Here is a 27,676-nt window from a genome sequence, read left to right as displayed (position 1 = left end):
ACGTGGGACTTCTTAGTGTCAGCTGTTTCACCCTAAATTGTTAGGTCGCGAGAAGAAAGCCGACCTGCATCATTGTAAGGCCTTTGTCTCCACCTCGTGGTCGTCCTGTGTAATAGCACCGATAAGATCGGAACGCAGAGCCTCCAATTCTGCCGCACAGAAGCCTGTCAGTCAGGCTGCTCCTGTCAAAGCACCACAAGTATTTAACAGTCTGGGAGCTCTGTGCTCCTACAAACGTCACAGAGAAAAAAAAACAAGGAAATTATAATTGATCCAAAGGGCAAATGTCTCTAAATGGCATGAGTCTGTTAGTCAGTTCTTCGTTGTTCTTGAACACACAGCTGTGCAAACCTAGACTTAGTTGAATCCCTCCGAACATGAACTGAGATATATATATATAAGAGCCTTTACTGCATTATAAATCCGTTCAGCCAGGTACTACAGCCACCTCGTTTCAGGACAAAACCCCAGAGACGAGACCGGGAAAGGCTGTGATATTCAGTCAATTGAGCTGGGAAGACCAGTGTCCTTGTAACAGGCCATCTGATATTGATGGCGTGGTGTCACACAATAAGACGTGCCGTCGTCGCGCGGTTATTATACCGCTAGGACGCCAAACGACAAGAAGCGGAGAGGCCGAGGACCGAAGGGTATCCTGAAACCGGGCTGCCCTAGTCACAGGGATGAAACGCACATCTCGTTTTCGCGGCGCAGGTATGGAAAAGCGACGCGAGTTACCAATTCGGGCAGGAGGACCCTGTTCCTCGAAGTCTGGTCTCAAAATAGCAGCACCCGGGAGCTGCACCGCATCCGGCGGGGGGTCTCTAATGGTATGATCCCGCTGTTCTGAGAAGCAGATGCTGCTGTTTTATCGGCGGAAATAAAAAACCGAAAATACCAATAAAACCGGCTATCCACAGCGACAGCAGTCAGCGGGAAGCTGCCGTTTTTTTTTTGCAGGGGGATCTGCCAGCGAGCCGAACCTGTCGCGGCGGCAGGTGGGGGAAATCTGATTTTAGGACATCCAGACGTTAGGAGAGGCGGTAGAAACGGTGCAGGTGCGGACGCGAATGAGCCTCTCTCCTGGCCGGCGGCCTCCGGGAAGTGGCGAAGGCGCAGGGGTCCGCCGCCGACAGCACAGCGCTGACAAAAATGGGAGCCCGGCGCCGCTCGTCACAGCCGCGGCTCGTCCGTCTGCAACCTAGCAAGACCCGCAGGGTGAAGGAGTAGCACACAGAGACGGCGCCCACGGCATCCAAGTCGCCCACAGAGGATGTTCCGTGCAAGCACCCGGCCAGCTGAAGGTAGAATCTGGTTATTTATTATTAACACGAACAATGACATTTACAATAAGTATGGTTTTGGCATTTGTGTTCTCTAGAGGAGACTGGTATTCTCTTTTTTAATGCCATTCAGTGTTTTCCGGTATTCAGCGGTCGTTTTGTGTGTGTATATATATAGATTTGCTCATTCAAAACTGTTTTCTTCGTATTTCCATTTTATTACTGTCGCGTTTGAGTGAACGAACCGACGACATTGCGCTTAGGAAATGCACTTGATTGCCTGGTATGAAAACACGCATCATTAAAACGCGATATTACCTGGGATATATCCAGAAATGTTCTTCAATATGTAAATCTGAGAACTGCACGTGCGTCCATCTTCAGCCTGAGCGGAATGGCTGATCGCTGGAGCAGAGAAAAGCCTTGTAAAGGAGATCTGAACACAAGGTCAGTTCGCCGAGAGAAAATGTAGCGCGATGAATTCATCACGGCAAAAACACACAAACGAGTTTCGGGAAAAGAAATGTTCTCAGCTTCTTCACTTTTGATGGCAAAATAAGGACTGTAGAGGGTGTGTTTTCTGAGGGTCAGGTGTGAGCAGATTTGCCTGTGTGCACGCCAGGTTGCTGGATGGTCGCCGGAGCCCAGCAGCAGGAAGAGCCAACCTGCTGAGGGCCACACATGCAGGGCCGGGCGATCCCCCTGCTCCTCCGCCCACCTGCACGCTCACCAGCGCCATGCCCAGCCTCCCGGCCCCCAGCCTGGGCGGCAACTCCAGCGCCGCGCCCTGGGCCTCCTCTCCGGCCCACAGCGCGCTGAAGATCGCCCTGATCCTCGCCATCCTCTGCGCCTCCCTGTTCGGGAACGTGCTGGTGCTCCTGGTGTTCCACCGCAAGCCCCAGCTGCTGCACGTGGCCAACCGCTTCGTCCTCAACCTGCTGCTGGCCGACCTGCTGCAGACCGTGCTGGTGATGCCGTTCGCCATCGCCGCCGCCGTCCCCGGCGTCTGGCCGCTGGACGCCCGCCTGTGCCAGGCCCTGGTGGTGCTCATGCACCTGTTCGCCTTCGCCGGGGTCAACACCATCATCGTGGTGTCCGTGGACAGGTACCTGGCCATCATCCACCCTCTCTCCTACCCCACCCGGATGACGCCTCACCTGGGGACCAACCTGATCGCCCTCACCTGGCTGCTGAGCGTCCTGCAGAGCACGCCTCCCCTGTATGGCTGGGGGGCCATCGCCTTCGACCGGCGCCACAGCCTCTGCACGGTGGTGTGGTCCTCCAGTTACTCCTACTCCTCCTTGGTCTCCACCTCCTCCTTCTGGGTGCCCGTCTGCATCATGCTGGGCTGCTACTGGATGGTGTTCCGGGCGGCCAGGAGGCAAAACGCCCTGGTCCACCCCACGCAGGCCGCCAGCCACGGCACCCCGGGCCCGGAGCAGCAGCAGCCCCTGGGGTACTCGGCGGGGTACCCCACAAAGACGCGGCACAGGAAGTTCCACTACCACTGCAAGGCAGCTAAGGTCGTCTTCGTCATCGTGTCCTCATACATCTTCAGCATGGGGCCCTACAGTATCCTCGGCACCATCTCCATCAACCCCAGCAATTCCGTGCCCCCCTGGCTCAGCTCCCTGGCCCTCATCCTGTTCTTCTTGCAGTGCTGCATTCACCCCTACATCTACGGCTACATGCACCGCAGCGTGCGCAAGGAGTTCCTGGCGCTGCTCTGCGGCTCCCTCTGCAGGACAGGCCAGCCGCGGGGCTCGGCCGCGGGCAGCTGCTTCACCGTGACCGACGGCCGGCCCGCGCACTCCCACTTCCCGGGCATGGCGGCCCGGGTCTGCCCCCTGCGCACCTGGGAGGAGGGCACCACGTCCTCCTCCCCGACGGAGAGGAGGTCCAAGGACAGCCGCCGGGAGACCACCTCCGTCAGCCTCAGCTCCGAGAAGGAGCTCAACGTCCTGGCCAAGTGAGCCGAACTACAGCTGTACGCTACGCTGTAGCACGGCCCTGTGTGGGGTCCAGCCCACGTGCTGGTGGAGCTGCAGCTTTAACTGGTGTACATAGAGAGAGACACGTTTCTGCAACCAAGAGGACTGGTAGACACCTGGGTTGCTTGGGTGTCTGATTTTCTTGACAAATTCAGGTTTGTGTCCAAATTGCTCAGTCTTCAAAACATGTCCTATCTATTACTGGCAGGAGAAAAGAGATGCGTTCCACCCTGCATACAGTACCTTCATCAGAATGCACAATGTACAATGTACCACGAAGCCTGGTCAGAGAACCCTACTTATTCACAGTATTTAGGCTGGGATTATTACACATTTTTTCTCACTCAGATGCTTTTTAGTTTAATCTGTCAATAGTCTATGTTCAGGTTTTTTTTTTTTAACTTTTTTCAAGAAAAGGCCAATCTGGTCTCTCTAAGGTCCACACAGACATGGTGCTTTACTTAACAAAGAAATCTCATTAAGTGCTCTTTTTCAAGGATTTCAGAAAGAGAGTAGGGCCACCTTAAGCCCAGTGTGCATGTGTATAGGTATAGGTTTATAGGTTAATAAATAAAGTCTTGGGTTCAACATCTGACTTTTAAAATAATAGGAAGGCCAAATGCATCTAATCACCGTCTGCAGTTTGAATTTAGCTCTAAGATTTTTCAGTGTGAGGGCTTTGAGCCAGAAGTGTGAAAGAGCATCAGTAAGTCACAACAGGCTCGGCGTCTGTGCTCTGCATTGTGTTTCCAGGTAGGTCAGAGGCAACGATGACGATGTGAGAAGGACACCGCTTTCCCCAGTATGTTCTCTGCATTGCTGCTGCCGAAGAAAATTGCTCACAGCGATGGCACGGGCACAGAGCCCGAAAGCACTGAGCCTGTTAAAGCTTAGACTGAGCTGCGAAGTAAACAGTGACACATGTGTCTGGTAACTGAAACCAGCGTTTAGTTTTTAGACTTCCTCATACATGAGTCGCATTCTTCTTTCTTGGTTTCTAGACTGCAGATTGCCGGGTGTTTCTGGCAAGTATTTGTCCCCCCCCGCCCCCGTTTCATGTAGACAAAACTGCAATCCCGATTCATTTTTTAGGATTTAAAATGACTGAGAATGAGATGCTGATGGCCCCTAATCCAGTGCGATCCTTCCACATGAAGATGCCTTGTGGTGTTTGACTGCCCTATATCACATTGGCCTAGGTGATGTTCACTGCTACAGAAGTGCAATATTGTCTTGCTTGCCCCCAACGTTGACAGCCAAGGACTCAATAACATACCCACCTGAAGCGAGAGTGCTTCTTACAGTAAGGGGGTTCAGACCCATAAACTCTGCCAAGACACTTTACTGTGCTCTGAGAAAAGAACTACATTCTCATCTGAATCTCAGCGCACCCTGAAAACAAGTCACTGTTTAATGGGTATTAAAAGGCCTTTCCTCAGTTTAAGGTAATTCTCTTCATACCCCTGAAAAGCACTTTGTATTTCTGATAATTCAGGCTCTTTGGAAACCTCCATGCTCTACAATGAAAACGGCACAACTGTTAAAGATTGTATCATCTGTATTTTCTAAGATGTCTGTAACTGATGAGGAAATTGCAACAGAAAAAAAATCGGATGGAAACTGCCAGCTTTGATTGTATAAATAAAATAAGAATCGAAAGAACCATTGGGATCCTAGTTAAATTGTGGAAAGGTTTTCGCAAGCTTCGCCGAGACAGATCCATCGTGTTCTGCATACATGCAAAACTGTGCGCAGCCCAGTTATTAAGAGTTGGCATTTTCTCTCTAGTCTAGTCTCCAGAAAGGTGAAAATCATAACATCACGTGAATGACTTCGCAATTCCTGCATCTGCCTTGGACTGTTATATCTCCCACTCCTCTTAGCACAAGTGCTGCACGTAATGCTGTTCTAAATGTGAACAGGAACCAAAACCAAACAGAAGGAAAGAAACCCCTGTTTTTGACAGCTAATGTCATTACTTCAGCTGCACTTTCATATTCATAGGATATGTTCTTGCAGAAGAGTGAGCTGAATACATCAGCCCATCTCTCAGTGTTGTTTACCAGAGAAAGGGAAAAAAGTCCAAGCAGTGACCCTTTTCATGGATCCAAGTCTGGTTGATAAAAGAAACCTTAGACTGTTAATTGTAGTTGTTTGGATATGAAGTGTTTGAATAGTTACGCTCTGCACCGTTTACAGTCTGAACATATTAAGAAAATCTTCCGGCATGTGATTTGACAATTAGTGTATTAATACACACCCTGTATATACATACTAACCAGACACAGCAAATCAGATGTTAAAACCTCAAAACCCCGGAAGAGGTTATGATGTGCATGAAATGGGTTTTTACTTTGCCATATCATACCAGGCAAAGGGCTTTGTTTCAGTTGTGAAAACAGTGTAGACAATCAAAATGACCAGTTTAGGGAAAAGTAAAGGATAAGTAGTAATAGTACAATTCTCTACCTGTGCTGTAACAGATGGTTCATACTTATATATATAGAGTAACAAAGAGAAAAGTAATGACTAGTATGTTTTATATGCTATTTATTATCTAGAGGTTTATGTAAAATTTATATTGTGGATTTTTCATTTGATCATTTTCAGAATGGTTTCAAACTACTTCTGTACATTTTGTATTATGGAATAAAAACACGTGAAGTTCTTAAAACTCTTATTGTTCCAACAGCACCCAGAGGAGACAACAATAAATTCAATACAACATTAAATGTTTAAAAAGTACAGATCTGTGGTACCCTCTAAACATTAAAGCACATTAAAAATAAAAAAATGAGGAAGGCCAAAAAAAAAACCCCATCTTATGTGCCAAGACAACCGCTAGTAAACCTGCACCAGGGTGCGTGTGTGGGTCTGGTCCTTGCAGTCAAACACCAAAATCGGCCACAGCTGTGCTGTAGAAACAACTCGGGTCTCGACAAAACGAGAGGAAGGACAAAACAGGAGGACGATCAACCCCGAGCAAAATTTGCTGGACTACTCTGACCCATCCTGGGCTTAACATTTTTCATTCCGACATTGCAAACAAGGTTCGACCGCTCATTACAGAGCCTGCGGCTGGTTAGGTCTGATACTGCTAGATAAAGCAACAGGCAACGCTGAATATAGGTTATTTGGCTGTCTCTATCGTTAGGAGGACAAGAATACAGGAAATGGCAAAAGACAACCTCCCAGTTCAGCTGCTCGGCTGTATAACAGGCCAGAAAGCAATCTCTAAGTGATCACGCCAGGTTGCCACAGAACAGCTGTCGTGAGAATATCTCTTCGTCTTTTCAGGGGTGGCTGCTTCACCAGGAGAGCGCTGCTTGACGAATCCCACCTGCCTGGGGAATCCTGGTCATCCCTAGGGATGTGACATGCCCCAGGCTCGGACCGGAGCCCTTTACTGGAGGAGTCTCTCGGCAGGGCCCCAAGGTTTAGTACTTTCCTGGGGAGTCAAACAAATGCTTAAAGAGCACAAGCAAACGGTTAACGACAGCACCATGCCACAAAAAGGATATGTCTTTGTAATCAAGGTTGTGCCATTTATTTAATATTAACCGAAGGACAGCAATAAAAATTCAATAAAAATAACGAGAAAAATCAAACAGATATGAGACTGGGCACTGGCATAGTAAAGAAAAGAAGATATTAAAAAATTATACAGGGCACTATGTACAGGTATTCAATGCTACTCCTCTCACTCCCGACAGAAGACAGAAAAGACACTGGAAAAAAAAAATCACATTTTAATTGACAATACCCGAGTACGCAGACATTCTTTGTGTATGAATCCAAGGAAAGATTTTTTTTTTTTGCAAGTCAACTACAGTAGGTGCAATAATTATAATAGTAGCTTAAAGATTTTCAGGGCTTCTGATAAAATAAGTTGAAGAACGCATGGTCCTAAACGCACTGTACAAATATGTACTTCCACTCAAAGCATCTTGCAAAACAAGGAGTCTCTTCCCCTTATGTCATCTTTGGAGTCAACATGAGCAGGCAACACCAGTTTAAGGTGCAAGACAGACAATCGAAAATAAAAATATTAATATGAAGATAAAAAAAAATTTACATTTTTCAACAAACAAGTCAACAGACTTCTTTACAGAAGTATCTTAAATACAGGATGTTTTCAGACGGACTCCACGAGGTGCTATACAGACATTTTGCTCCTGGAAGAGAGTGCGCTGGCCTCCTCCCGGCCTCCCAGCGACAGGCAGAGGCAGAGGCAGAGGCTCAGACCCTTCAGTCCACCTTCACCACGCTGTAGATCTTATTCACAAACCAGAAACAGGCGAAAAAGCCGATGGTACCTGAGAAGGAAAAAAAAAGGACAAGGATTACACGCGGGCTGGAAAACGGCTTTGGAGAAACCGGATTCGCCCACGTTCCCCTCGGAACGGCTGAGGGACGCTGGATGCACGTGTCCACACAGCGCTGAAAAACTGCTGCCCTCTTCTTATTCTCTTGCGTCTCTTCGGGGGCACTGTTCCCGGTCTTCCTCTACACTTTCATGGCCCTCTGCTTTAGGGACTTCCAGATAAAAACAATCGTCGGTCTCGCGCTCCTAAAACCACGAACGGTCAAGCCTTCCAACAAAATAAAAAGGAACGGCAGAACAATACAGGCCGAGACCGCGAGTTTAATTCAGTCACAAAAAACACGAGCTACGGGCTAATTCAGGGCTGGCAGGAACCGTCGACGCAGACACCCCCAGCTGTCCTCATTTAACACACTACACGCCGACACAAAATAATACACGTTAACTATACGGAGAAGAGAAATAAATGTAACTGGTGAAAAGCGGGGGAGAAAAGCACTCATTCTTCCACCCAAGGGGAGCGTGTGGTCTCACTGCCCCAGGGAACCCCACTGGAAGTCCGACAGGAATCCCAGTGCGGAGCACTTTGATCCGTTTCGGGAATTACAACATGAAGCAGTGCAAGCTGAGCGACAGGCAAAGTCATCCTCCACCTTCACATCCAGACAAGCTTAGTCAGAACAAGGCGGCAAGCACAATACACCCTGAACCGGAGTATTTCTGCGTTTGTATTTCTGTACTTGTGAGGACCTGCCACTGACTCTCATTCCTCTTCAATGTATTATTCTCAGCCCTGCCTAAATGAGATTCCACAGGGGGCGGTATCAAACCCCAAAACGTACAGCTCGGGTTCTTTCCAATTTGAAACAAAGGGTCACTCGTAATTTTTGTAATCATTTGCAGAGCAGGAGGAACATCGCTGCAGCGTCTCCCATAAGTTACTACCTTTGTGGGGACTAAGCCCGTCACTTGCTCGATAAGAAAGATGCTGAAACTTCACCGTTGTGGTTCTATGCTTCTGAGGACCTGCTATCGATCCTGTTCTATCACTTATTATTCTCTGTTCCACCAAAATTAAAACTTGACTTCGGGGGGGGGGCACTTTTAGATCTTAAAGATGAAGCTATCTGGTTTATGAAGAAGCGGCATTCGCTATCGTTACAAAGCCATTTTCTTTGGAAAAGCTCAAATGTTGCTTTGGGATATACCTGAACATTACACCCAGGAAGGACCTTTGAATTAATTTAATAATTTTCAAGGAGCCTTAAGCACAGAGGAGCGAGAAAGCTATGATGTGGTGTATGGTTATGTGTTAAAAGGGTGGACACCGGCATCATCATAACTGCAAAACTGAGAAGCAGCTCTTTGGAATAGCATGGTATGTTTTAAGCGACAGCTTCGAGGTGATTTTGGTCTTCTACAAAATTAAATGACGAAAGAAGGCAGATTTTTCCTTACCGCTTCATACTGCACTTTTCTATGCATTTCACAATGCTATTCTAGAACCTAGATAAACATGCTAATGTGGAATAATGTAGATTACCATCTTTACAGTAAAGGAACAGTTTAGAAATGAATGCATCGTCTTAAGAGTTTCACCCAGCCACACAACAGGCCGTTTGGATCAAAGAAGAGGGGGAAAACAAAATATTTTTTACATGCTATCATACACCAGTGAAAGAGAGATTCAGAATAGCTCGGTAATTCAGAATGCACTGCAAAAGACAATTTGCATCATCATTCTAACAAATATACGTCTTTATGAAACTGAACAGAATGATGCAAATATCAAAAATAACGAAATTTTGTCGTGGAACATCTGTTGCTCTATGGAAGCCATCAGATGCACGATGCAGACCAAATGCACGAAGTGGGTACGAATTCACAAACCAGAAAGGAAAAAGAAATATAAAAAAAAATATTTGGCACCAACGTAATAACAGCTGTTATATATATATTTTTTAATTCAACATCGGCTAATTTATGGAAAGATTGCAGCGTGACAATTTGCCATTTTCTTTGCTTTTGTAGCTCGCAAAAAAAGCAATGCACACATCAAGATATTCCTGAAAAAAAAGCATCATATTAAAAAATATATAATACCTATCCACAATGGGGGCCTGCATCCCCTGCTCTATTTATCCCAGCAAGGGGTTTCAATACAATGGGACAGAATTGCCATAGTGGTCCTGCCATTCAAATGCACTTTGTGCTTTCATTCTTAACAAAGTGCACCTGTTCCTAAATTAGAGTCATCAATGTGATGGCTGACTAAAGCATAAATTCAAATCATTTAACCTCTGAATCCCTTTTTGTCCCCTTAGGACTTACAGAATAAATATTAACATTTGTGCCTTTTTATCTACTGGAACACAGCCATTGGTCCCCGGAGTTCTGTTCTAATAAAGTTCTGCCGAGCAGATGTCCATATCGGTTCAAAACCCGGGGTTCGAGCAGAACAGAGCAGTGAAAGTGAATACTGTCACTGGTCAGTGACACACTCCCGCAGGCTGTCTCACTGAAAATACTCTACGGCATTTCCTCTGTGATATGCTCCTAACGGGCCATTCAAAATCCTGTTTTCACAAGCATTAGGTGACGGATAGAAAGGGGATACTTTATTTTCTATACAGATCACAGGAAAAATAGTTTGCGCATGTTTGCTCAATTTAATTTTTTGCGGCCATAAATAAAACTATTTTTTTTCCCCAAAGGGAAAAGGCGCCACACTGCTCATCAATTTCAGCCTCAGTGAACAACCTGAACCATTCACTGGCTCACATCTTTATATTTCAAGTGCCAGCACAGAGAAGTTGCCATAACAGCGGTATTCAGGGCTCCAGATGAATCCATTATAACCCGTGGCAACAAAAAGTAGTGCTTCCTGAAATGGTTTTTGAAGCTGGAGAAGCAGAAGCTTGGGAGCTGAATCAAACCTTTTCAAGTGGTCTTATATTAGCACCTCCTTTGAAGTTCATGTGCAAAGGAAAAAAAAACAGATTACCTCTAAACCTCTGACTGAATATCTTGTTTTTCCTGAAATAGTTCTGTTTACATACAGCAGCTTCTTCATTCGTTTCCTGTTTGTGATCAGCAGGGTCTTGGGGCTCAGAGGTAGAATTAGTTAGGACAAGGAAAGGAGGACCAATCGGTTAAATGTGGGAGAACAAAGCTTCAGGATGTTCAAATTTGAAAGCACAGACACTCAGGCAGCCTTTAACTTTAACAGCCATAGCACACATTGGTTTAACATCATGTAAGAATGCAATACTCTAGGAAAGATGCGACGTCTTCCGACTAAAGAGCATTTTCAAATTCTTGGCTGAGGTGCCAGGAGAATTAAAAAGTGCCACTGGGAGGCCACGGTCCTCTTCACTTCTCACTGAAGACAAATCCACATGAACCTCCAGTCTTGTCTGAGAGTCTGCACACAGCTGCGGTGACTCACGATCACCAGCAACACATTCAACTGCTTCTAAAAATACAGACTTGTCCACAATTATTTTTGCTTTGCAGATAATTAAAACTGCTTCTGAGTTTTGCATCACACATGACAACCAACTATACCATTTGGATGCAGGAATTCATATGTAAAAGGAGCAGGCGTCTTTAAAAAAAAGCTTTTACGTGCGTGAGCTGCATAAAAGGTTTTGTGCATAAATGATTTAAAATTAGTATCCACAGTTTTTTCTTCTTCTTTGTTTAGATCACAGTGGGCATGTAACAGACATTCACGCAAGCCATTTAGGGACAACTGAAATAAAAACAGGACGCTCCCATATAGTCCTTCAAGTGTGTCAGAGAAGGGTCCAAGCCAAAAACGGATTTTTTCTTTTTACTTTGCAGCAGGGAAGTAACCTCTGTGTTTCTTCAAAGGTCACAGACACTAAAAGCTCTCTACTCAAACCTCTACAACCAAATTAACATTTGACAGATTGATTAATAAGATGAATACGAGCTATTTTAATTTAAAAAAAAATGTCAAGCTGTAGCAAACAACCAGCTTAAAAAAGTAAGGCAAAAACACAGCTTAAACTCTTGTGCATTACCAGGAACAGGCAGTTAGCATGTCATTACAATGGCGATGGTGGTAAGGTGGTGAGATCTCTGGACTCCTGGGTACAGATCCTACGCAGAGACACACTGCCATGCCCTTGAGCAAGACCACTCCAGCACAGCCGTATCAGTGCTGGTCAAATGTATATGTAAAACAAACAGGGAAATGTAACTTCCGTAAAAAGCTTTGCATACAAGCGTGAACAGCCCTGAGCCTGCAACGCCAGGTACAATCTCACCTGCGTCTCACAGGTTAAGTAAAATAGCCTTAGGGAGGCTAGATATGCTGAACAGGAAAACCCTGATTTAACAGACAAACTATTATAATGAAGATGATTAACGAGCGCAGCAGTGCACATCAGCAACACAAAACCACCACGGGGCACTTATAATCACATTGCTGAGTTAGAGACCCATAACGACTAGACTGCATTCAGGGTCTTATTACTATTGTTCATTTACTCTGTAATCTGATTTTATATTATGCCAAACAATAAAATCTCTATTCAATGCAAAAAAAAAAACAGACTAGCTTGTCCTGAAAAATAGGTTCCATTAAAATGAACAAAAAGGTAAGGTCTGGTCTCAAAGGAGTTGACAAAACTAGCTCCCTTGGCACTGGGGTGCTGTGCAGAATGGGGTAAAAAGTGAAGCAGAGTTTCCAGAGCAGATATACTGAAAGAAGGTGGACACACAAGCTGCCTTTTTCTCCCCCAATGGGAACCGCAGTTCGTATGTGCCCTTAGCTTGATAAAAACAACATCTGAAAATACCTGACAACAGACAAAATCCCTACATTTCTCTGTGAGGTCCTCACATGTTTGCTAAAACTCCGATATTCCCTTTGAACTGTACATGCCTGCTGAAGAAAGTGAAGAAAGTTCAGTTTTGCACATGCAAAATACAAAATGGGGTAAAATTCCACCTATCTTGTCTGAAATAGCGTAAACCACTGACAGCCTTAATCTACCAAATGTAAAAAACATGGGCGGAGCAGTGGCTCTGTGGCTAAGGATCTGCGCCTGTGACCGGAAGGTTGCCGGTTCAAATCCCGCGGCCGGCAGAGGAATCCTACTCCGTGGGCCCCTGAGCAAGGCCCTTAACCCCAACTGCTCCAGGGGCGCCGTGCAATGGCAGACCCTGCGCTCTGACCCCCAGCTTCTCTCCCTGTCTCTGTGTCTGTGTCTCCCTGGAGAAAAGCTGGGGTATGCGAAAAGACGCATTCCTAATGCAAGAAATTGTATAGGGCTAATAAAGAAACATTATTAAGATGGAGGGACATTTTAAACTAATAACAAAAAAGCACTTTTTTTACACAGAACAGTTGTGGAGGGATCTGGAGCAAGCTACCGACTTATTTTGTTGAAAGTTGATACCTTGGCTGTTGTTACAGCTGGAAGAGATGCTCAAACCAAATAGCTACCACTAATCAAACACCCTGCGTGGGCAAAAAAGCCTTCTTTCGTTGATAACCTTTCTTAAATTCTTATGAATCGTATGGAACACAGAACAGACATACAGCAATACAGCCAAGTGACAGACTGCTACAACAGAATTTACCATTTGGAAATGTTACAAGACTGACTGATTCATTTTAATCATTTAATTGTGTTAGGTCTGGTTCAGTGTTGCCAACATGTCCTGATTAATACAATAAAAAACCCGCACTACAACAATCACACAAAATGTTGCCTTCACTGGTGTGTGGATTTTCCTGTTATGATACGTCAGTCAGCTGAATTACAGCACATCAGAATACAGCCAGCATCTGCTGGAGCTGAATTGAGCTGGCAGTCTAAGGCAATAGTTAACAGGATATACTGTCCAGTAAAAACAACAAAGGAACAATAAGGAAACGGTTAGCTTTTGACATAAAACACAGGCTTCTCAAGCTCCATCAAATAAGCTAATGTTGCATATAACCAACAAAATGCAAATTCTGACAGGTTCATATCTGAACCCTACACACAGAACTACTGATGACTCTCATGGCTGCAACCCAGCACCAACAGACACCTGCAACTCTGGTCTCTTCTGTAATTCCAATAGTGCTCTTACAAAAATATCAGAAGGTTTGCAATTGGAAGAGAATGTTTACCAGGATATTCTCAATAAAATTATCCAGGATATACACTAATGAGAAATCCTACACATCTAGAGATTAGCATTTGGACTGTGTATTTGAGCAAAGATAGTTGTATAACTTCACACGAGGAAACTCATTGCTCAGGAAGGTCATAATAGCAGGAGATCCAGAATCATTTTAAAAAATGATGCAACTGTGTGAAGCACTGCCAATTTCCCCTAAACTCAAATCCCCCTATAGAAAATCAGAGCCAAATACTCCAGGGGATTTTACCATAATCCGTCAGAAACAAAATAATAACAGTGGCTGATTAAAGGTGGCATAAAGCTGGCTTTTAATGGTACAACTTGTGGGAAGAGAAAGATAAACTATCTTTCTCTTTCCACTCAGTGCAAGGTTACCTTAGCACCAGAACCACTGATAAGCCTTGATTTGTTTCAGCCACAGAGCTGAAAGTGATAGCATGAGATAGCTAAAGGAAGGAGGCATTAATATTATTTTCATCACATCCGTCCCAGGGTTTCCTTCAGGAAAAAGTTTATGCCAGTTGGTCCTCTCCCTCCCTACCTAGCTAACAACTAGATTACTGTACTACCTTGTGAGCTAACTAGCTATGTTATTATTGTAATACTGTACACTACAGTACTCATTCAGCTGTGAGGAAACCCAGCACTTTTTGTTGATTATGAACATAGCTCTCAGGGATCCACAACCCCCATGCACGATATTTTTCACCGAAAACTACAATACCGCTTGTACTGATGGGTTATTTTATTCATGTACAGTTTAACACACTGGTTAATTAATGGAATCGTGAGACTCCATAATGATTTTTAAATTTTGCATTCATTAGATCATTTGCAGACCAAGACGTGAGACTGAGATTCGGTCCAAATGTATGAGACTTGAGATTAATGTGATCATGTATCACTGGCTGGCAAATGCTCCTGTAGTGTATTACTACAGAACAGTATTTCAATATGGATTCTTTTGTACATTTTGTCGGCGTTCAGGCATTTGTTTGGCCCGTCTGGCCTGTTTACTTGTATTCTTTTGTTGTTTTCTTTATCTACATGGGTGCCCTGAGAACTGCAGCTTTGGAACACGCCCAACACAGCCCAGGGAAACAACCAAAGTCTGTGTGTCCGGTCACATTCCACCAATTATCTAACAAGACGAGTCTTGGATATAAAAAGTAAGCAAACAACAATCAGTGCCTGAACAAAAGCGCAGGGACAGCAATAGCAATTACACGCGATGCCAATGGCAGCTTTGCGCAAAAGAAAAATGGAGGAGTTAATAACTGCCTTGACAAGCGTTCGCACTGTATTGTGTCACAGGGTTAGTGTGGCCAAACAAGGCCCTTCACTGTCAGATTCTGCCCTATGCCACTTCCTGTTGCGAGAATACACAAGCTTGGATGTTGCGGGACAACCACTATCTCCGATCGCTTAAGTCTTGCCGACTCTTTAATTAGCACAGAGGTCAGCAGTGAAACAGGAGGGAGGGGGAGCCTGCCCAGGCAGGCGTGCTCACCTGTGAAGAGAAAGAATATGAGCACCATGATCATGGTGTAGCCGAAGTAGAGGATGGTGCTGGCTGCTCCCGTGATCTGCAGTTTGGAGAAGAAGTAATGGACCGCATAGACAAACAGGTACACTGCCGTGAAGCCAGAGGTCAGGAATGACCGCCACCACCAGTGGTAGTCCTAAAGAAGAGGGAAGAATAAAAAGAAGATTAGAATATTAACCCTGGAGGAAACTAGCGAGTTCATCAGGCCTTCAAGATATTTTAGCGGTTTTGGAGAAAATGGAGCAGAACGCCAGTTCAACAGCACCATTGCTCACCTTCGTGAGTTTTCAGCAAGAGATACGGGCGTTAGCGTGACCCAGCATGACCAACAGAAGGGATGTTCGAACAATATTAATTCAGCCCTCGTTAAAAGGGCACTAATTCTTTAGCAGGAATCCTCCAAGCCAGACGCTGAAGCGAAGCAACGCAACACTAAACGCGGGCTCATGACGTCATCAGCCCCTCCCCAGCACAGGGACCCCAGCGCCACGCTCCTACCTCTGCGCACAGATGGAAGTAGCACAGCAGGATGGTGGCCTCAGAGCAGGTGATGAGAAGTATGATGAAGACCAGGAAGAGGAACCCAAACATGTAGTACATCTGGTGGGACCTGCAGACCGGAAGACAAGAAGAGGGCTTTAACTCCACGATCACAGCACACATAATCATAAATCCCACTCCACCCTACCACGGAGAAAATGCAGAACAAGAGCTGAAAACTGTAAAACTAGTCACCAGATGCTGTTCAGGATGAAGAACAGCTGAATGAAAATACAGCCGAAAGGCAGGATTCCACCCATGACGATGCCCGGCAGCGGTTTGGTGAAAAATGACTGTTCTGGAATCTGGCGAGGAATCTGGTTTGTACGCACTGGATGCTCAATAGCCTGAAAATTAAATACAGGACAAAAAGGACAGAAAAGGTAATAATTGAATTATTGTTACGTTACTGCTGTAGTACCATTTTGTCAGAAAATAACGTACCATACTGAAGTCAATGGAAATGACAAAACTGTGGAAATTAATTAATTCTATTTAATTGTCAGTGGTAAAATTAAATTAGGCTGAGAAGTACTCAACTAATTCAAGTTCCAAAATGGGGGATTTTTTAACCATGTTCTTTGAATGAGCTACTGTACATCAATATGGAAATGGTAACGTGCATTGCTCACCATTCACTACAGTATATCATTTACAGAATTCTGCATAAAATTGCACTCTTCTCTTGTTCAGCTTTGCAAATTATTAAGGTCAATGTATTTTAATTCCAGTTTTCGGTCTCAAAAATGAATTCACACAAACGTATCAAACGGTTCAGTTTCCCAATTCAAACAAAATGTTGCACCTGCTCAGAAAGTATTGTTTCTTTGTCGTAAACACTCGGTAAAAGATGAAACAAAAGAAATATAGAGACACAAAAATTAAACCAGTCAATCCAGAAGGGTGGAACTTACCCTCTTTTTAAATCCAAAGTAGGCCCCTATGAAGGTCAGAGGCACAGAAATCCCAAACCACATGGCCAAAATAGCCACCAGAGTGCCGAAAGGAATCGCAGCCGATGACCCTTCCACCCACAGAATCAAATTCATGATGAAGAAATCGGCAAACACAATCCTAAACAAACAGGAAGTGGTGAGGTCACCATGCTGACAGAGGCCTGACAATGGCAACAGGTCACGGGCATTTCTTTATTCACCCACTTCTCCCCCCAGTAACAAAACATTAATAACCACCTCATCTTCCTTGTTTTTGAGTGAACATTGGTTTTTTTTTAATTAAGAAACCTGCAAAAATAGTTGTAAAACATAAAGAGGAAACAGATAAGAAACAATCCGTATGTCCAAATGTAATCATTTTCTAATACTGTTCTGTGCAAATGTAGCCTGTGTTAAATATTTTTGTCATGTGAATGTAATATGGGTCTATCTTTCTCTAAAAAAATAAAATAATCTGTTCTTGAAGGTCGTGCTTGGAACAGGGGTCATTTCCATAGCAACAGAGCAGCTCAGAAGGGTCAGTGTGGAAGTGGCAGAAGAACAGCAGCCTACCCAGGACACAGGAGCGCCGTCAGCAGCACGTTGGTCTTCCACTTCTCGCCTCCAAACGCTGGTGAAAAGAAGACGCACAATCTGTCTAAATTCCAAAACTATTCCCATTTTCCAAGATCGATTACAGAAAGGCGTTTATTATCGAGTTCGATGCCGCCAACGTGCTTCTTGTGGTTTTCACTTAAGACAACCTGAGAACCGTGTTTTGCCGAACCGTCGTTTAAAGAAGAAGCGGTCACAGAAATCACAATGAAACCGAGATTTACTACAACGAGACAGCTTAATATTAGAACGACAAGATACCATATCCGTCCAGTTAACACTTGATAGACATTTCCAACTATCTGAACTGGGCTTAAAATGGTGCAGATGTGCAGTTATGAAGCTGGGATCCTAGCCGATGAGCACTTACTTTTATACATGCGGGCAGACACATAGCCTGCTGGCGTTCCCAGAAGCACCCACAGGACCACAGCACAAGTCATCAGAGCTCCCCGATTAGCAGGGGACAGGAAGCCCAAACACGCCAAAACTGTGGGCAGAAATAAAGAACAGGGGAAAGGGTTATGTTTTAAATTTAAAGATCCATTGGCCTTTACCACTTATGGCCTCCTAATAATCCCCATCTCTGAATTGGCTTCATCACTCTGCTCTCCACCCCACCGAGAGCTGGTGTGTGGGGAGCGTTCTGGCGCACTATGGCCGCCGTCGCATCATCCAGGTGGGGCTGCACACTGGTGCAGGGGAGTCTCCATTACCTGTAAAGCGCTTTGAGTGGCGTGTCCAGAAAAGTGCTATGTATGTGCAAGGAATTATTATTATTATTATTATTATTATTGGTGCAAAAAGAAGTGTGCAACTTTTCATCTCTAAAAAGATTTTCAGCACACTGAGATATGTTGATATGATATGAATATGGTAATAATAACTTCACCAGAAAAATTGCCTTTTTTTATACAAAAGAGACAAAAAAAGAGCACATTGTTACGGCACACTTAATTCAGTAGCGACTGCATTGATTTTTCATTCATCGGCAAATGCAAAAAAAGTAATTCCAGCTTCATAAATAATTTAAAAGATTCTGAACTATCATGCGTTTGAAATCGATTTTTGGAGAGGCGGCCAACTGCAAGTTAACACTTTTGTGGAAAGGACGGGTTGCAGGAGAATAAAATTTCAGACAAAAGGGTAAAAAAAGATCTGAGCACTAAATATACTGTGCCAGCTAAGGAATCTAAAATGAAGCTGTTAATGAACAACTTTACATGTGATGGAAACATCAGATACACAAAACCAACTGGGACTGCTAGGCACGCAGGCTTATAACCTCACAGCAGGATGCCCGCTGGGCTATCAAAAGAAAAAGAGAAGCTTAATTTTAGACTCTGCTGATAAGGGAATTAACTGTCTTTCAAATGCAAACTCTGCAGCCGGGGAAACAAGAGAAATTAATTCATCATATAGAAAGGTGGGAGGCAGAGGGATAGCTCTTTGTATATACCGTATTTAGAAGCGCGTCAGAAACAGCTAACGAACACAATACATCTGAAGCTCAAAACAAGTTTCTCCATTAATTACTGATTACTGGGATTCCCCCTGATGCATATCTTCTGGATATGGACGGTTACCCAGGCAGACCAGATTACATCTACTTGACTGTCTGCGCAGAACAGACAAACACGCTTCTCTCCAGATAATAATAATAAAATAATAATAATAATAATAGCTTACACTTACATAGCGCTTTTCTGGACACTCCCCTCAAAGCTCTTTACAGGTAATGGGGACTCCCCTCCACCACCAGTGTGCAGCCCCACCTGGATGATGTGACGGCAGCCATAGTGCGCCAGAACACTCATCACACATCAGCTCTCAGTGGAGAGGAGAGCAGAGTAATGTAGCCAATTCATAGAGGGTGATTATTAGGAGGCCATGATCGGTAAGGGCCAATGGGAAATTTGGCCAGGACGCCGGGGTTACACCCCCTACTCTTTTCGAGAAACGCCCTGGGATTTTTAAGGACCACAGAGAGTCAGGACCTCGGTTTTACGTCTCATCCGGAGGACGGATGTTCTCAAACCCGTCAAGCTCGATTTCTACTAAGAGCTCAGTAGCTGTTCTTTGCCCCCCCTTATGTTTCCTGGAGAAACAAAGTGCTTGCAGGGCAAAACATCTGTACTGCTTCAATCAAGCGTCACTGCTCTTTCGCAGAAGCCTCACACTTTTTCAGTGTAACACTGTAAACCTACGGCCGCTGGACACTTCCAAACACGGACGAGCAGTGCAGTGCCGTTTTCTTTCATTGAAACGCCGGGTTTTACGCACTATTATTTCGCTGATGCTCAGAGGCTGTACCTTCACTGCAACTGTAAAATAATTTGCCAAAATGACATGTGATGACCCTAGAAGGTTAAGAGAGCGCAGCAGGTAGCTGCCTGAAAAACGGAGATCTCCTAAGTGCAAACTGAACACTTCAAAGTCACAGCCTGGGGCAATGCTGACTATGCTGAACACCTGAGGGATTTTCTGCGACTGGCTGCTGTTGTGTAACAGGTGCCGCACTGGCGTGCAGGGATCTGTGGCTCCGCAGCCAGCTGACTCACAGAGCGTGATGAAAGTCATGATGAAGATCTGCGTCCCTTGGCCGAGGAAGACGGACAGCAGCATGCCCTTCCTGGGGGGCCTGAAGACGTCCCCGTGCACCTGCTTCCACCCAGACTCCTCCTGTGCCTCCTCCTGCAGGCAGACAGTGCAATCACTTCCTGCACAGACCTAGGATTAGCAAATCGCCCTGTCTGACAGCTGGGGCTGACAGCTAATGCAAACTGGCTGTACCTGGTCAACCTGGTTGTATCTGGCAATGTCCTTATGAAGGGTACGCAGCATGATCATCGCCACCATGCCAGAGAGGAAGAGGACAATAACCAGAGAATTCATGATGCTGCAGGCAGATTGAGAAAATGATTGGGAAGGGGGGAAGAAAAAAAAAAATCAAACGCGTTATTCACTGTATCATTACTGGCTGGAGAAGAGGTCACAGGAAAGAAACGTTAAATAGAACGTGTTCACCCTTGTCTCTTTACATTTCCTGCAATTACACAGGATGAAAAATGCTTACAGTGAATGTCTTTTATATTCCCACTGTTCCTTACCACAACATATTCCATGTTCAAAACGAGTGCCCTATCAAAGAGTAAAGTACAAAAAAAAAACATATTCCAAATGTTAGGAGCCCTGTTTCTGCTCATTCACCAAGTCCATGTGGTAATGACAGATTGATATTTAATTCTCAGTTGGAGAATATAAGTTATTTTATGAGTGGTCCTGCAGTACAATAAACGAATTAGACCTGCTGTCTGCCTACAGATTGTGCGCAGTGGATAATCAGATCCCAAGTATATAAGATACCAGTCAGAAAAATCGGCACATACAGAGTGATTGTGTGCTACAGTACTGGAGCTGATGACAGAACCTACCTGAACCACTGAATATTGGTGTGAGGCATGGACACCAAAATGTAGTCCCACCGGGATGCCCATTTGATACTGTTATCTTTCTATAGTTAGGAATAAAAAAAGGGTCAATTCAGCTTACTCTGGGAATACACAGACACCCACATGCACTACAATATCTGGATACTTGGTGGGTTCATTTTGTCATGGTTAAGAAGGTATTTACTTACAACAAAAGTGACAGAGTAAGTGTAGACTAGGTTCAGCTTGCTGTTGAAGTCCCCAGGTATCTCCATAGGCTGACTGTTACAGTCCGGCTCGTTTTCATTGGGGTGCGTGTAACTGAGAAGGAGAATAGAAATACTCTTACCGATTTTGCCTTCATTTAAAAAAAAAAAAAAAAAGAAATATAACCCAGCATGCATGATTGGAAAAACAACAACTTCATAATCGGCTGCCGTAATATTAGCAAAAATGAAACAGCCCTTCATTCCAACCAGAAAGGGGGGCTCTGCGAGATGTGTGACTTATGCCCTCTGCTGGTGAAATATGAAATAACGCTTGAAGGCTCTACTTGTCCTGTTTGAAAACACACATGCATTTGCTGTTCCTCCTTGGGCCTTATTTAAAACTCAAGGGGGGTGGAAAGACGACAATCTCGGCTGTCAGCCCCTGCTGGGGTGAAATACCTCATGGGCTCCAGCTTGGCCCCCACCAGCCTCGCTCCCTTCCAGCCCTCGTTCTCCCCGCTGTGGTACGTGATGGTAATGTCCACGTGGTTGAAGAGGTAGAAAGTATTCTTCTTATTGAACTTGGACTGCAAAGGCACACAAGGCAAAACGCAAACGCGGGAAGGGTCAGAGGCAGTAGCAGGAAACGGGTCTGAAGGCCTTTCAGGGGCCGCCTTCCTCTCGAGATAAAGCTCGACGTATTCCCTAAACAACACCGCAGGTCTGAGAGTCACTTTAATTTTCATGATGGAAACCTACCCGCAAAATAATATCCAATCCCAAAATCTTTACAAATACCCCACGCGGGGCAGCAAAGATTACTAGGTAGTTTTCAAGGCACCCACATTCCTAACGGGCACAGACTTCCTCGCCACGACGGCGGGAGTTTGCTACACTTCAGTTTCCGGCGGTTTGTAAGAGGGGAATTAAAGGGGCGGCATCTGATCGATCAGCACCTGTATCGCGCAACAGCCTGACTAGTGTGGCCCCCGAGCGATTGCCTCCGGCCGAACTAATCAAGAGCAACGGAAAGACTGAAGAAGAGCCCCAGAGATGATAGAGAAGCGGCGAGAGAATTTCTTTGACGTGATATTAAACTAAACTCACAGCGGACAGACGTCCAGTACTTTGGACCCACAGAAGTCAGAAAAACTCACATTGATTACGCAGGCGTCCTTAGCTCGACCATTAGCCGTGACAAAGCAACCAATGGGGAAGCCGGGATTGCAGTACTTATGACCATCCTCGACATCATAACACCAGGTCACAGGCATGTTGTCAATGATCCTGAAATAAACACAACCGGCTTTAGGACCACACGACGCAACGTTTCGGCAAACAAGGAAAAAGAGGGCAATAAACAAGACCGAGCGTCTCCAGAGATCCAAAGGGCAGACTTCTAGACAAGGAAAGGGAAGTGGTGGAAGAATTAATTGAATATTTTTTACCAGCTAACACAACTCTTCTGATCACTCCCATTGCCATGGGTCATGCCCACTGACTTCACGGGCACAGGATGGGTACTACAACACCCATAAAGCAGCCAACACCACCAAACCGAAAAACAGCATGGGAAAGGTTAGAGGAAAACAAATAAATTCGGGCTGGAGGCTCTTCTGAATGGCAACAGGATTCTGTGGGTTAGTCAAGATGGATTTAGAAGTATCCCCAGCACAATGGGAAGGTGTATTTATAACTGAGAACAGGAGGTGATTCTTTACATAAAGCGTACTCCAGCAGTCGTTTCAGAGCTAAAACGCCTTCAATGAATGGCTGGATGATGAGTAAGATGAGCCAAATGACTGGCTTTATCCGTCCATCTTCTAACAGTACGGGGTTGTGGGAGAGCCAGGGCCTATCCCAGCAAGCAATGGGCACAAGGCAGGGTACACCCTGTATGGGACGCCAGTTAATCGCAGGGCACAGTCAGACACAAACACGCACACGCTCTGACCAGAGCCAATTTTCCCGGTTAATCCAGTTAACCAACCGGCACGTCTTTGGACAGCTGGAGGAAACTGGAGCACCCCGATGGATCCCATGTGAACACAGGGAGAACTTACAAACTCGATGCACACGGCACCCTGGGTCCGGAATTGACATGAGAGCCCCAGTACCGCATCACAGCAATGCTAACCACTGCGACTATTAGGTTTTAGTTGCAGACATGTTCTCCTTTAAGTGAAACTATGGGATTACAACTGTAAATCAAAGTCGAATGAGTTCCGATTTTTAATCAGAGGCTCCAATTCGAGGCAGAGCACAATCAACGTGAGTTAAAGTTGTTTCCCCCTAGTTTTCCCCATGATTTCTATCTGGCTGTCCACTAGTGATATACATGCACGGATAGGAATGAATCTCTGTTAAACATTACGACTCTTTCTCAGGGTGGAAAGTGACCATTTTTTTAAATTCGTTTATGTTAATGAAACAAACGTATGAGGAGTTTTGCCATCCAGCCATTACAGGACTCTGCTAATGCTAATCTGTAACCTGCCCGACTGTCTAAGAGGAGGTGGATATCAAGATATCAAGCCCCAAAGGCACAGGGATACTCCAGAAGCAGGAAGAAACACCAGTCTACAGTATATCGTTTAAAAGCTACTCACCAGTGGTGCTGGTAGTTCAGCTGGATTCCCTTCTTGAGGAACGCCAGCCTCATCTTGTCGTCTGCTTTACTTGGATCATAGGACTTTGCGCACACCTTCTTGCATTTCTCGTTTTTCATGACTGTGAACTGCAGTTGAAAGAATCACAACATTCTTAAACTTCAGACAGACAGCAGTCGGTTTTCTTTAAAAGAGGTTTTTAAAAAGCTTAAAAAGAGGTTTTTAAGCACGCGTGCAGGTTCAAAGATAAGCACATCACTGTGTGGCCAGACAGGTCTGACCAAACTTGCTACGAGCTGGATTGTCTCTGGTGTCCTACTCAAAGTCCCACCTTTGGCAAATATGTTAGCTGAACTGAACAATGTGATGCATTAAAGGGCTTGGCATCCTGCATGCAAAAGAATGTAAAACTCCATGAGCCTGACAACACATTGGCTTCTTAGAGGTCAAATAATGTCAGTGACTGCATTTAACGACTTAGTAAAACTAAATCTGTAGATTCTATACTGAGTGCTTATCAGCAAAAAAATCAACAGAGATCTTATTTAAACACAGGAAATATTCTGTTAGATCGCTAAGGTTTATCTGACATTACTGTTACCTTGTAAGGTGATGACTCGATTCTCTCTCCAAACAGCACCTGGCCGAGATTTTCAGAGGGACGCTTTTCGTCAGCATCTTGGCAGAAATCAAAACTTGAGGAAAATATTGGGGAGGAAAAAAAAATAAAAGAAAGGGAATACAAAATTAATATTGTGACACTCGGAGAAGGCACCACAGCCGAAACGTTGCCTTTCTTCTCTTCTCTTTTCAGCGTGGAATAAACCTTTACTTGTTCATTTGCAGCCTATGCAGGCTGACGCAGCCACGTACTTGAACTATTAGATCTTGTACTGTGTTAAATGGTTAAATGACAACCATCCATTTCAAGGCCCATGTAATGATCTAATATGCACACAACTTATGATCTTCATCCAGTGTTAAAAAAACAAAAATGCTCTTTGAATGTAAAAGGTGGGGCAGAATTTTCCCCAAAAAAAGGAAAACTACGCATACTTACGCATCGTACTCATAAGGCAGTACCGATTCGACGGAGTCCAGCCGATTCACAAAGAGCTGAACTTCAGACTAGAATTAAAAACACGAAAGATAGCTTTACTGGAAGTCTGAACAGACTTTCAGCCCAGCTGGGTCAACTGGCTCAACTTTTCCACCATCCCAAAGACGGCACCGCCTGGCAAGAAAGAACACTGACCGAAACGAACCAAAACATGAAAACAGGGAGAACGTGCAAACTCCACACAGGTAGGCACCCCAAGCTGCCATCGAACCCGGGACCCTGGACCTGAGAGATAGTGGTTGGACCACCAGAAACCTACACAGAGCTTGAACACACACACACACTGCAAGGACCAAAGATACCTGCAGCTCACACCTGTAGGTATGGGTTCTGCCCAAATTAAGAACTGCACACACGGGAGTTGTGATCAGTATTGGTGCAAGACTGCAACACGTGGTTTATGACCCTATATGACCACGACAGAAACGCAACCAATCTAATGGTGGAGCCTTTTAGGAGAAGGAATCCAGAGAAAAAAGAGGGCCCAGTGTAAGACTACGTGCTACATAATTAGCCCGTAATGTGTATTTCTTACACATCGTGAAGTCCGGGTGACTTTTAATGAAGGGTCAGTCAGCGTTAAGCACAAACGGAAGAGCGCAATAGTGCGACGAGTTTGAGATGACCTATGCTCATTCATAAATACATCTACAGTGCCCATCACACGTTCATCATGAGATTTACATATGGATATTGTTTTAAAACCCCACATGAAAATCAGCGGCTGCCAAGCAGTCCGACTGAAAGTGAAGCCTGACTTTGCTGGCTCCCCACCCGGCGGAGGGGAAGCTATGATTTTATAAAGCAGGTGTTTAGCGAGGCTGTCATTGCGACACATCGCAAACAACGTCGTCATAAACTCGTTAGACCACTCGAACGACCGTCGCCGAGAAGCGAGTAAAGCAAACGATATGCCACCACAGCTCAAAACAACTTCTCTCAGAGGATACAGGATCCGCTCACACCCAGTTGGTTAAAAAAAAACTCTTGCCGGGGTTTTTTTTTCTCGATTAAAGACGAGCGAAGCATTGCGACTTAAGCTATCCAGGAAAAAGCCAGATGAGCCTGTTTCACTAGTCCGTCCAGTCAAAGTACGGCAAAGCCTGGGAGAGAGGCGGGCCTGGAGACCGCTGTGCCCAATTATAGGGAATACACCATTAAATCCTAAAGTATTAAACTAGCAGGTTTAACCGAATGAACCACCGGTATCGACAAAGTGAATGTTTTCATTTAAAAAGACTGCTCCTACACACAGACCACAAATTACCGCAAGCGCTTGCGAGGGACAGAACCCCCCCCCCACTACTACACACACACACAAATCAACTAATAATTACCTTGCAGTCTTGGGTCTTGTCCTCGGTCTGGCAGAAACTTACTGGCGCTAAACCAGGAAGATAAAAACTGTAGCAGGACTGCAGGGCTATCAACGTCAGTGCAATCAGAAATGCCGAGACCTTCATTCTCCTGCTGGGTCTGAGGTAAGGCGAAACTGGCGGTGCGCGCTTGTGGCTGTTTCCGTCCTTCTGAAGTGTTGATATCGGTTTTCAGCAGCAGCCGGAGAGCAGGGGAGATGGGTCCAGACGGGAGCCAGTGGTGCTGTAGGACTGTGGTTTGCTATGGGAGCTGACGTTGGAGGAAAGGCTGTCACACGCACAGCCCGCTGGGTAGCCCACCATAGACAGCAGGAATGTCTAGGTTGGCCGTTCGCGCACTCACTCGCCCATTCGGAGTATTACTGCCACCTATCGTGCAGGCGTATGAAGTGCCACCTGCTGCATAGGTACTAAAATGCGCAACGGCGCAACTTTCAAATTAGCCGCGCAACAGAATCTGCATCGCAGCGTGGTCTTGTTTTTATATTGGAACAGGCGAACCCGAAATAAAAAAAACAGAATATCTCCCGGAAAAGAGTACACACATTTTAACTTTGTGATCAATGATCAATCTACACATCTCTTCCTGCTAAGTTAGGTATATTGTGATTTTTGTGAGCTCGCAGAAAATACATTTCTTATAATAATAATTGCTTACACTTATATAGCCCTTTTCTGGACACTCCACTCAAAGCGCTTTACAGGTAATGGGGATCCCCTCCACCACCACCAATGTGCAGCCCCACCTGGATGATGGTGTTCTTGCCAGCAACTACTGCTGCACGCCGTATTGTTGTGCGTTTGATAAATAAACTTTGATTTGATTTGATTTTGATTTGTATGTAACACACACTCTGACACATTTTAATCAAAGCATTGCAGTTTTCCTAACCCTAACTGTGCCGAAACTCCAGATCTAACCTAAATGTGCAAATAACATTTAAATCTTCCATTTAAAATAAAAAAAACACTACTGTAATAGGAAATACCACTTAACAATAAAAATCCAAAGATGTTATTTCCATCCTTTTTTGACCTGAGGTGTGGAGAGCACCATGAGTTTGACCTCTATACAAACAATTACAATGCATTAATTTTTGCTGCTTTCTTTTCTTAGACACAATGCATTAATATCTGTGGTAGTGATGTCATCTAGCCCCTGAAAGAACTACAGATATATTTTTGAGAAATCACATACTGATTCTTTGAACCAAATTAATCTGTTTTATACATTTAAAATAATACTTTATGCAATATTATTTTAAATACACAAATATGAAAGTTTTGAATCCCTATTGCTAAACGTTTGCTTTATTGCTTACCAATAAAAAGTTAAAGGCGGAGAATTGCATGCTCAGAGGTAAACTTACATGCTCACAAACCCCATAACCATTTTTCGATTAATCTAAGTGGTTACATGTAGTAGGCTTTACTGTGGACTCAAATCTATGAATGTTTGATGATATTATACACAATTCGACCGCAACAACATGGCCGCCTTGTTTCCGGTTTTCCTGTTGGGACAAGGG

At 44.7% G+C, this 27,676-nt stretch overlaps 2 protein-coding genes across 2 annotated transcripts; one reads left to right on the top strand and one right to left on the bottom strand.

The window, feature by feature from the left end:
* The first annotated feature begins 387 nt into the window (after positions 1–387).
* gpr101 (G protein-coupled receptor 101) lies at positions 388–5,873 on the top strand. The gene is made up of 2 exons (XM_015351589.2): positions 388–1,304; positions 1,906–5,873. Exon 2 carries the CDS (start codon positions 2,021–2,023, stop codon positions 3,254–3,256), a length of 1,236 nt encoding a protein of 411 aa, XP_015207075.2. The 5' UTR covers positions 388–1,304; positions 1,906–2,020; the 3' UTR covers positions 3,257–5,873.
* Positions 5,874–6,794: 921 nt separating this feature from the next.
* Positions 6,795–26,425, bottom strand: tm9sf5 (transmembrane 9 superfamily protein member 5). The gene is made up of 17 exons (XM_006632996.3): positions 26,109–26,425; positions 24,712–24,779; positions 24,253–24,346; positions 23,652–23,779; positions 22,200–22,329; positions 21,502–21,629; positions 21,043–21,154; positions 20,837–20,916; positions 20,196–20,301; positions 19,964–20,096; positions 17,773–17,892; positions 17,361–17,418; positions 16,767–16,926; positions 16,048–16,199; positions 15,811–15,922; positions 15,277–15,448; positions 6,795–7,590 (listed from the first exon to the last, which is right to left on the bottom strand). The coding sequence occupies exons 1-17, from the start codon at positions 26,232–26,234 to the stop codon at positions 7,523–7,525; spliced, it is 1,947 nt and encodes a 648-aa protein (XP_006633059.1). The 5' UTR covers positions 26,235–26,425; the 3' UTR covers positions 6,795–7,522.
* Positions 26,426–27,676: the final 1,251 nt, after the last annotated feature.

This window comes from Lepisosteus oculatus, chromosome 8 (assembly GCF_040954835.1).
Source record: "Lepisosteus oculatus isolate fLepOcu1 chromosome 8, fLepOcu1.hap2, whole genome shotgun sequence".
In the NCBI taxonomy this organism is placed as follows: domain Eukaryota; kingdom Metazoa; phylum Chordata; class Actinopteri; order Semionotiformes; family Lepisosteidae; genus Lepisosteus; species Lepisosteus oculatus.
The sequence above is the reverse complement of the archived record's forward strand: the minus strand, read 5'-3'. Positions and strand labels throughout refer to the sequence as shown.